The sequence below is a fragment of the Panthera leo genome, chromosome A3 (assembly GCF_018350215.1).
Source record: "Panthera leo isolate Ple1 chromosome A3, P.leo_Ple1_pat1.1, whole genome shotgun sequence".
Taxonomy (NCBI): Eukaryota; Metazoa; Chordata; class Mammalia; order Carnivora; family Felidae; genus Panthera; species Panthera leo.
This window is the reverse complement of record NC_056681.1, coordinates 41,551,660-41,562,827: the sequence shown is the minus strand read 5'-3', so window position 1 is coordinate 41,562,827 and position 11,168 is coordinate 41,551,660. Positions and strand designations below refer to the sequence as shown.

The window sequence follows — 11,168 nt, the reverse complement described above, 5'->3', positions numbered from 1 at the left end:
GAAAAAAACACTCAAACAAAACCAGAGCCCTTGTCTATGACTCCACTGACCTATGGAATACGAATATTGTCATATTTGATAAATACGACTGCTTCCAGCCTGCCCCCTCCCCTGTTTCTGTCCCCTCCCCTCCCCTCCCTTTTCTCTTTCCCTTCCCTTCCTCCCTCCTTTCTTCCTTCTGTCCTCCCCTTCTCGCCCCCCCTCCCCCGACCCTCCCTCCTCAGAATTTTTCCTACCCTCCCCTATTCCCCGCGTCACCCTCACCCTGGGCCTAACATCTTCTCTGTGACCAGCACTAGTTACAATACAGCATCATCCCTTCGGTCACAGACCACACAGAGCAGGTGCTGATTTCCACCCCTGTTGGGAAACTGAAAAATAGCCCTTTTCCTTCCCTTCCTGATTCACAGTATTTGAAGGAGGCCCCAGGATTCTGTATTAAAAAGGAAACTGCTAAACAAACAAAATTCTCCAGGTGATTCATGAACACAGCGAGCGGTATATTCAAGCACGTGTGGTGATGATTTACTCATGTTACTTTTGGTGTTATGAAAAATAAAACTAGGAACTGGCACTATTTTCATGGTAAAGAAAGAGTATTTATCTTCTTCCACCCATTCCCTGTCACCACGCTTCCCACACGGTAGATTCTCAGAAGGAATAAGTGCATGAAGTCAAGAACACTTTTTTCTGGTAGCCCAGCAGACGTGATGCCAAGACTCCCAGAAAGTCGGTAGTCTGCCTGGTGTGCAGACATCACCCGCTTTGTTGTCCTGTCCAGCTTTCATACCCTGGCCCACCCCGTTCCTGCCTGGCTGGCCTCGGCAGGCTCTTTGATCTTTGGGCCTCAGTGTGTCCTCTTACAAGAGGGCAGAGGAGACCAGGGGCCTGTGCATTTTCTTTAGCTCCAGACCCCTTGGTCGGTTGAGATCTTACCTGAAGCCCAGGTTGGAGGGCCTGGACCGCTGCCCCCTCTCCAGCATTCCAGGCACCCACAGCGCCTCCAGAGGGGCTGCAACCGAAGCCCAGTCGGCTGGCTTGTAGGAGCCCAGCTTGATATTGGCAGACGCCAAGGATCCATACTAATGACAAAGCAAGACCTGAGGCTGGAGCCTCTCTCCATCATCTTGCCTGAACAGGTTGGGACAACCTCCCTTTCAAATGATCTGCTTATACTGTGGGTTCTATTTACCTTTGCTCTCTGGTAATTCCCTCTGGCAAAACAGCAAGAAATAACAATCAAAAACCATAATGCTATTACTTCGGAGAAATAGGTTGGAGTTTTAAGAAAATGATTGCAGGTATGTTATGTAAATGAAATTGCCGGACAAAGCTCCAGCCCCAGGAAATTTAAAGTAGTGGAGGGCACGCTCTCAATTTATATCCTGCAGTGTGCAGTGAGAATGCCACGTGGGCTTTTAGCTTGATGTCCCTGGCTTTTGTCAACCAGCTTCACTCCCTGGCCATTAGTATTAATACTCTATTATAGCAGATACAGTATTGTGATTTCCAGGGAAGTGATTTCCTGATGTCAGCGTTCCTCCAGAAGCCACACAAAGGATGCTTTTGGCTTCATGTGTTTTGATGGAGTAGACTTTGCTAAGACCTAATTCAGGCCAACAAATTCTGAGCTCTTTGCTCTGGCTGTGATGCTACTGCAGCTTTCTGTGGGTGTTGGTTTTGTGTGTTATTATCTCTCTGGGTTCTCACAGCTAAGCCAGGGCCTGCCGTGCGGCCTGAGTCGGCCGCTTGTGAAATCCCACAAGTGTAAAATTTTAAATTCAAGTAGAACTAGCTTAGACAACAGTGCACTGAACTTGGCTTTCCTTGTTGGCTTCCTTATGAGCAAGATTTAATCCATTCTCTGCCATCTTTTCCACCCAGTGGTTATATAGTCATTGGGGACAAGTGTCACGCAGTTAGAAAGTGGCAGGTCTACTCACCAGCCCACTCTGAGCCACTTCGTCCTCTTGTCTTCATATGTGCTACAATCCTTTCCTGGGACGCCCTGCTTCCCTTGCCACCCATAGAAATCCTGTTGGGGCTTCAGGACCCCATGCCAACAACCCCTTTGCTCTGTGGTATCTTTTCCACTGCCCCACTCCTGAAAGATGTCTTTGACTGACTCTGGTACATGTCATCTTAACTATAAATGTTGGCAGTTACTTGCTTATATCTGGCTCGTTTTCCTTACCATCTCTAAGACTTTGTATTAATATTGTTCCCTTGTTCTTGGCCCACCAACTGGCCCCTGATGTCAATGTTTATGCATTTTTCTTCCTCCTTTGAAAAGACTACATGCTGTGGAAGTTGATGCTTAGTAAGTACTTGCTCATCAGCAGACAGATGAATGGCTGAGTTAGGCTGGGCATTACCTCCATGGAACCCATGAGTGCTGACCCTGGTGACGTTGTAATCACATCCCTGCGAGTTGAGAACTTGGCTTTCATGTAGGTCCATCAAATTGCTGTTGGTAACACCAGAGAGCTGGTAGGATCATGCTGTGCCAGCATCTGAAGCTAGAATCCTTGAAGTTTGGGACTGAAGGAATTTAGACTAGTTGACTCTTCAGATTGGCGTATGAAAAAATTGAGGCCCAGATTTCATTAACTCGCCTTAGTTCACACAGTGAGGGAGCTGTAGCGCCTATGTTTCCTGGGCCAAATTTACTGGCAAGCTTGGCCCTCTAGCCTCCTGGCCCTGGATCCAAGCATACCCGGGCCAGCAGGAGAATGAGCTTACACACACTTGACCTCATATTGGATGTATCATTTATCATTGGAAATAAGTGTTTGTTTCTACAGTGGTTTAATTTCTCAAGATACCCACCTTGCCTTCCTAGGTCTCTCTCCTGTTTCCCTTTCCCACACCCTCTGCCTTAGCCAAAGTGGATTCCTAGTTTTTGTGACTTAGGCCTTTGTTCATATTGCTTTTTGTACCTGGAGAGCCCTTAACCCTCATCTCCAAATGCCCAAATTCCTACGGGCCTCTGAAGATTCAACTTAGAACTGCCTTGACCATGCAGATCCTCCTTGGGTTGGTGGTGGTTAAAAATTCTTTAAAGCATAGATCTCTTTTGTCAAACAGAGGTATGTAGGGGGATCCCCATATGTGGTCAAAGACCAACTGTTTTGTTGAGGCAGGGGTAGGGGGCTCAGAATCCTGTACATCTACCTCAGAGGATTGGCTCAGCACCGTGGGAATATCTTTGCCCTTGATAATTAAACTCTCTCCAACTTTTGAACACCTGCAGCATTGTTCTGAATCCTTCTCATGGCTCGTTATCCCCTTATACCTTGTCTGATGCATATGTGGCACTTTTACTACTAGAAGGTAAAGCTCTTTGCAAAAAGTGTCTAGATCCCCCATGGTTTCAAGAACAATGTCTCACCCAGTGAAGATGCTCCGGAAATACTGTTCATGAATGAATTCATGTAACTCCCATCTCTGTAGATTAGAGCATGAAATCCAGCAGTTGAAGCAGAAGATCTGTGAGGTTGATGGTGTTCAAAAGGGGCATCGTGGGACCATGGAGGGGAAGCTTCCTTCTTCCAGCTTGCCATCCAGTGCTGAAAAATCTCACCTGGTCCCTCTAATGGATGCCAGGTACTGGACATTAAACTGATGCCAAACTTATATTTGCCATGTGGTTTAATGACTCACTGTACCTTGTATTGTCCAGTGTGCATGTGAAGGGATCTATCAGAGGTGACTAGTGATAGGTGTCTCTGAGATATGTATACTTTGTCTCCATAAATTTATTGCCTGGGGGGAGAGGTATCATTTGAAGGGAACCAAAGATCTGAGGACTGGCCACCCAAATCCAAGGCATTTTAGAGTAGTGTTGTGTGAGAAGGTAGAATTGGAAGGTCCAGGGAAACCACGTCATCTAGAAAGGAGTGAACCAAGGCCAGGCTGAGAAGAGCAAAGAAGTAGAGTTAATTGAACCATACCAAGAAGAAGGACCTTGTGCTGACAGTTAATTTATGAAGTCATTAATTACAAATAGATGAAGTCTGTTACAAAAACTGTACCAGTATATTTGGAATGGTCATGAATAGCATATATACCTGATGTTACTATAGTAAAATGGTTTTCAACTTGAGTAGTATTGTAAATTGCTCTGTGACTTAGAGCTTTCAGATAAGTTGACTTAATCATTCTTTGCCTATAAGAAAGTGGATTATTTTCGTCAACTCCAGCTGTGTCTTGGGGAGATTTCAAATTGGGCGGTCATGAGCCCTGGGCAGTAGGTGACATGTATTTGGATATCAAAATGTATTAAGAATGGTATGAGCCTCTGTGGCCCCTTAAAAGGTCTGCATCTTCAGTGGTGCTAGTTTAAACTCTAAGTAAAAGGTCCAGAGAAGTAATTCATTTGTAAGTGCCCTTGGCTCTGGGTCAGCTGCACACGATTTTTCTTTCAGTATTGAAAGGTAACTACTGCATTTTATTATCCATTCTTCTGTGCTCTTTTACTTAAAATATTAATCTCTTTGCCTAACATTTCAGGAAATCATCAAGGCATGGTTCATAGTACCGAGATGTTTCTAGGAGTGCACATGTGCTTAGAAAGATGAAACCAGATTATTTTTTAGTGTGCTAAGAAATAAACATGCAAAACAGTTAATTTTAAATAATCCATCTAATCGGTGTCTGTATGGGGGAGGGAGAGTCTGGAGCTAAGCAAGCCTTCCATGTGGGCAGTCTGAGCCACTAGAAAGATTTTAGCTGGAACTAAAATTCTTCGCTCTTCCTGGTTTCTCTGGGTGGATGGTTGTACTTCATACACGTTCACCTCCATTCTCTAGGGTACCATATATTTAGTTGACAACTGCCTCAGTCATCAACTGTTTCTTGCTTCCACTGTCTTGGCCACATGCCAGGCAGTTTGAAAGGTAGAGGGGCCTTTAAAATGTGGTTTCTCACAGCCAGGTGCCTATGGAGAGACACGATGGAGCAGAAACAATTCAAGCCATTGTTCCCTTGGAATAGTGAAGATTCATAGAGATTGTGCCCACTCTCCCCCTCCCCTTTAATCCTCTTAAATGACTTTATGATATGAGAAATAACACTCACAATTTTCCATGTGAAGAAACTGAGGCTTGGTGAATGAAGTGTGGGTTTTCAGAGTCTGGTCTGAGGCCGTGGAGCCTTCTGAAGCCAGCATCTGCGATTCTCCTGTTGCAGGGGTTCCACCAAGGAGAGCCAGGAGAGATGTGGATGGGATCATGTCTCCCTTGTATTCTCAAGATTCTGTTATTAGTCCACTTCTCTCTTGTTTGGAGAAAACCCAGATCATGAACACATGGCACTGCATTTCTTAGAAAGTAGAAAAATGGTCAAGGTCCCGAGTTGTTATGTTTGATGTTTAGAATGAGAGAGCACCTCTTTTTGAAGGGCGTAGTAAACTGAGGGTCTCAGATGCCCTCTGTGGTTAGAAATCTTTAAGTGCCACCTCCCCCATCTCTGTTGTTTGCAGGATCAGTGCTTACATTGAAGAAGAAGTCCAACGACGACTTCAGGACTTGCATCGCGTGATTGGCGAGGATAGCAGTGCATCTGCAGATGTGGCGAGGGTGAGCTGAGGGAGCCAAGCCATCAGTCATTTGTTTTATTTTTTTAAGTTTTTTTTTTTTTTAATGTTTATTTGTATTTGAGAGACAGAGACAGAGCGTGAGTTGGGGAGGGACAGAGAGAGAGGGAGACAGAGAATCTGAAGCAGGCTCTAGGCTCTGAGGTATCAGCACAGAGCCCGACGCTGGGCTCGAACTCATGAGATCATGACCCAAGCCAAAGTCGGATGCTTAACCGACTGAGCCACCCATGCACCCCATCATTAGTTTTCAAGGTGACCTCTCCATAAGTTGGTGGAGGTAGTGGTGATGGGCCCCCTTATTATTGTTTCTCAGTGAGAAAACTGAGATGCAGAATGTTCTCTAAAAATTAAATATAGCTTGGGTGGAGCTTAACATGTTATAAATAGTATTGGTTCAAGAGAAACTTTGTTTATTTAAGAATTTTGTACTTCTGGGGGAATTCTTAACTGAATATAGAGTCTACTAAAATGCTTTATTTACTTTGACTTATAAAGATTCTACATGTAACATTTTTCCGTTTTCTCCAAAAAATACAACCAATTTCCTTAAGTATTTAATTTTGCTTGATAAATTATCCTGAGTAGATATATAATGTTGCTTTTGAGAAGATACGTATTTGCGATGTTGATTTTTATCAAAATAGAAACATTTCATTCCTATTCCTCAAGTTAATAAGGGTCCTAAGGAAGTTTTATTTCATTTATTTAATTTATTGAATTTTATTTAATATGTTCATATTATTCTTAGAATTTTAAGATTAGGAATAGATGCTTCAGTTCCCTTACAGGCAGATAGAGCGATAGAGTCATACTTACCTTGGGAATATAAATTCTATAGAAGGGATGTCATTGTTGAGCAAGTATGTTTCTTTAGAATTTTGTTCCCATAAATATTTCTAATCAAATCAGTTTCTTTTCCCTCTATGAACAAGCTATAATTTAATATAGAGGGCTTTTTATTTTCTTATCAGGATAATGAGAAACTCCACAATGGCACCATTCAACGTAAGCTAAAATATGAGGTAGGTAATGATTTTTCAGATTGATAAGGTCGCCTTAAATTATGGCATGCTCGTGTGATTAAATTTTCTTAATGTTTGGTTGTGTAATTAGAATTTTGAAGTCCCAGTGAGATTAATGGCTAATAGGGAAGGCAAGCTATTATATGGACTTAAAATTAAACGGAATCCTGCAGGTTGAAAACTGCTTGGACTTTATTTGAATGGCATGTAACTGTGGTGGAGGCTCCTTGCCCAGTTTTTCATTTGTAACAGTATCCTTTCTCCTGGTCTGCATTTAAAAGGCAAATTATATAATCAGAATCAGATATGGGGTTTGGAAATGAAACTGAACACTTCTCAATGTTTTAAAAACCCTGCTCATTTTATGGACTGTGAGTTGGCAGTAGTACAAAGGACATACTCTCGGTTGATTAGCTTATTTCTCTGGTGGATTGTCAAACCAAGGTTTATTTGGGCATACGATTTGTAAGGTTTTACTTGTAGTATTTTCTTCCACTGAGGGACCTGTCCTTCCCATACATTCCTAAATTAAAAAACAAAACAAAACAAAAACAAACAAAACAAAACTAGGTGGTAGAAGTCTTACAGATGGCGCCCATATATTACAGAACAGAGAACAAGAGGTGAAGGGCTGGGTGCCCCACAGGAGGCTTAGCTGACTTTGGCCACTGCCACACCTCCACCCCGGTGGTCCAGTAATGACATTGTCTTCCTCTAGACATCCTTCTCTCTAGCAGATAACCTTGTGAAGTGTAGGACGTTGCCTGTTATTTCTTTGTGTCCACTGTGCCTGGCCTGTAGCGGGGAAGCCTTTCACAGTGCTGGTTCGTAGCTCTGGTCACAGCAGTCTAACCAGGGCAGGTATAATTAAAGATTCCCACGAAGTGAACCAAGAGGCAAGAGAAATATGACTGAGGTTGAAATACTTGTCAATTTCCTTTTGGCCCTGTCATCTGATTTTCATTAAGTGTGCCCTGATTGCTTTTACATTTTGGACATACAGTCATGGACTTATTTTCACAACTAAATCTGACCTTTCGCAAATTGAGTCAAAGATCTTAGGATTTATTTTGGAGCAATTGAAATATTAGACCAAGAAGTGGATACTGTGGATCAATCCCGCACAACATATTTCTTTCAAACACTTGGCAATTTGTAAGATAAATAATATGGAAATTGATGTCCTGTGTGTGAATCAGATCATCCATTCTTAAATCATGTATCAATCAATATGAATAGCTTAGGCTTTCGATTTAACCTCTGCATTAATCTACACAATGAAACCAATGACTGCAGGAATCTTCACGTGCAAAAAGATTTGCAAAAGGTGCTGCCAACCCCCATTTCAACTGTTTTTGACATCTTGAACAGAAAAGGTATCTTGCCCCGCTGCTGCCCAGAGATGTCACTGGCCCTTCCGGCAGAGAAGAGGGGAGGGAGGTGGATTGGAACAACCATCCGGGTCCTCCCACGACACAGAGCATCTCGGCGTCTCCTGCTCCCTCCTCAGCATCGTGCGAGAGAGCCCACCAGCGAAGACATCGGTCCTCCGTACACAAGGTGTGGCAGAACAGTGATCGTGGATACGGTCATCCTGAGTGTGCAGGCTGTTTCCAACCAAAACGTTTCAGTCTACCTGAAATCACATTTCTTAACGAAAGTAACACCAGTGACACAAAACATCAGCATCGGTCCGAACATCTCAGCGATCTGATGACTCGTAAAGATAAACACAACTTGGGAATCGAGTCCAGCTGGACTTTGCTGCAAGATTTGTCCCAAGAAGTGCCTCTACATAATGGAAGCAAGCAGACCAGGCAAAGCAAGTTACTCTGCTTGGTCCTCTCTGAAACGGTTTCTGGTGAGGAGGGTGCCTCCCACAGCGTTCCTCAGCATGCACCCGCCGGGAAGTTTTGTGGTGAGCAGCAAGTCGAGAGAGAGTTAGATGCTAAAAAAGCTAACTCTCCACAGTCCCTGATAAATATCAGGACAGAAGGAAACAGCGGGTTGGGCTGTTTTTACCACAGGCTGGCAGACCTTTATAAAGATACCAGCAGTCACCTGCTACAGGCTGGCACAGAGGTGATCCGCCAAGCCGGGCATATAGGGAACCTGTGTGACCCCAGGGGGCTCACCTCCCATGTGATGACATTTATCAGAAGACTACCATTTCTGAAACACTTTCCCCTGGACACGCCCCTGAAGTCACAGCAGTCGTCATCAGAGCCTTATTCTTTCCCCAGAGAAGCTCAGGCTGGCAGCGGCGATCCTGAAGAGGCAGGAGCCGCCAGGCCAGCAGAGGGCACCATGCCTTTCAGAGCACCAGGCCTCACTGCTGCCTCTGCTGCTGCAGGATCCCCAGACTCCTCCGCAAGCTCAGTGCTGCACCTAGAATCTGAAGATTCTAGAAGGAGACCCGCATTTAAGCAGACTCTTTTGCGATTCCCAGCCCAGATGCTGAAACTTCAGGAGCAGCCTCTAAAAGACTTTCTTGAGCACGTGGCTTGTTCCATACCAGAACTCTCAGGTGACATAAAGGAAGTCAAAGGTGTTTACTGGCTTGCTGTTGCTAACTGCACAGAACCTGACCCTCAGCCAGCATGTTTGCTTCTGCTTCATTCCATGCTATATGCTTTGGTTCTGTCAGATAACCCTTCAGCCTCAATGTGCATTTTTCATGCTCTGCCTCTCTCTGGACTAGAGGAAATCCAAGTCGGCTTTGGTGGGCAGAGCATTAGACTCTTGGGCTCTGCAGAGAGTCTCCTGCTCACCGTATTTAGTTACAGCAAAACCCTCTGTCAACAGATTTGCGGTGACCTCCTGTGTGTCCTGATGCCCGAATTTGATGCTGCTGTCCGCACTAATCACCCTTTGTTCCAACAAGATCTGGTTCAGCTTTCTCTTGACTGGAAAGCAGAAATCCCTGATTTAGTTTTGGCAGACGGTGTTCGGTTATCATCCAGATTCCAGGATACCTTGGTTGACATGATTTACTTTCTTCATGGAAATATGGAAGTCAACATCCCCTCTCTGGCAGAGGTACAGTTACTGCTCTACACGACAGTCAGAGTCGAGGGTGACCCCGGCCAAGACAACCTCCAGTCGTTAGTCCTTCTGAACACCCACATTGCCCTTTTGAGGGAAGATCGAGTTTTCTATCCCCACACTCAGTCTCTAAACACACCTTCTCCACGAGCACATTTTGATGTGACCAGATGTCGTGCTTTAAGCGAATTCAGGTATGTCGTTGTTCCAGAGAAGGAAACCTTGTCAACCGTCCAACTTGTCTTCCCAGAAAAACTCAGACTCCCATCAGATTCAAGAAATAGCCCAGCTGAGCACTTTGAAGGAGCCCAGAACGTCCATTTGTTCCCTGGCATGTCGTGCCCTGAGGGCAGTCAGAACGTGGCACCCGAGGTCTGGAAACTGACCCTCAGCTCTCAGGATGAGGCTCTGTGGCTCATTGCACACTTGACAAGGCTCTCAGGAGGAAACTTATAAAAATACTTGGCATATTTTTTGAGATTTTTAATAAAATGAACATTATGAGAATAGTCAAAGACCCGGAAAGGCTCTGTGTAGCTAACTGATTTGACACTAGAAAAATACAGACCTCTAAAATTGAAAATGTAAATATGTTAAGTATGTACAATTAAAAAAAAAGGCGGGGGTAGCAGAGCACTGATAAAATATCTTTATCACCACCCTGCTTCCTTTTCTTGAACCTCAGCCTTGTAAATTTGGGTCTGCCTCATTATTTGTTAGGTGATTAAAGCATTTCTGATTGTTTTTGGCTTCATGTCGACTTCTAGTAGGGTGGCTTGGAATCTGTCTGTGTCTGCTGGATTCCGGCAGGCTAATTTGTGCTGCTTGAAAAAGTGCCCGGTTGGCAGTGACCTTCACTGACATCCTCCGTTTTAGCCATGATTAGGACAGCTCTGTAGCAGAGCACATTAGTAATGCATCAAGCTTCCTGGAAGGACCCAGGGATTTAAAATACCCTCCTCTCACTATAATACATGGAATGGAGACAGCACCACATGCCCTGCGGTGTCTTCTTCCTCAGTTAATTGCCTTTTCTTTCCTCCTTTCAGACTTTTTGACTATTGCTTTCCAACCTGTGTGCTTTCAACTCCTTACTTGTTGGTTTAGTTTTGACTACCCTTCCCCCTATGCCACATGCCCCCCCACATGCCAGGACTTTCTCCGAGCTTTTATATTTCTGTCCTGGAAAGACTCTTCATCTTCAAGTCTGACTTTTTCTAACGGCTTCTGTAAGCAATCTTATCAGCTGCAGGGTCACCTCAGAAGGCATTCGGCTCTTTCCTCTGGCCGCCCTCCCTCTCCGCCTCCCACCTAACACATCATCACTCACAGCCGCTGACCAGCGTGTTCTGCTGGCCCGAGCTGGTCCGCTGGCCTCCCTTCTGAGATGAGTCATGCCCATGGCAGCCTCAGGTATGTCTCTCTTCACAAAGTATGATCCGGTACTCAGCTGCCCTCCTCCTCTGTGAGAGGCTTGAAACTGGGCTCTTCAGAAGCTCTCT

General features: G+C 44.6%; 1 protein-coding gene across 17 annotated transcripts in view; it reads left to right on the top strand.

Moving 5' to 3' along the window:
• Positions 1 to 11,168, top strand: part of KIF16B (kinesin family member 16B) — a 288,972-nt gene that overhangs the window by 190,461 nt on the left and 87,343 nt on the right. For 13 of the 17 annotated variants that reach the window (XR_006200570.1, XR_006200571.1, XM_042931660.1 and 10 more), the window contains exons 20-22: positions 3,454 to 3,606; positions 5,483 to 5,579; positions 6,571 to 6,621. Coding sequence is in view for 15 of the 17 variants with exons in the window: in XM_042931660.1 (XP_042787594.1) it covers positions 3,454 to 3,606; positions 5,483 to 5,579; positions 6,571 to 6,621 (301 nt within the window). In the remaining 2 variants the exon portion in view is untranslated. Of the gene's footprint in view, positions 1 to 3,453; positions 3,607 to 5,482; positions 5,580 to 6,570; positions 6,622 to 7,992; positions 10,411 to 11,168 lie in introns of those variants that run through there. The other 4 variants (XM_042931654.1, XM_042931651.1, XM_042931653.1 and 1 more) reach the window with 2 other exon arrangements.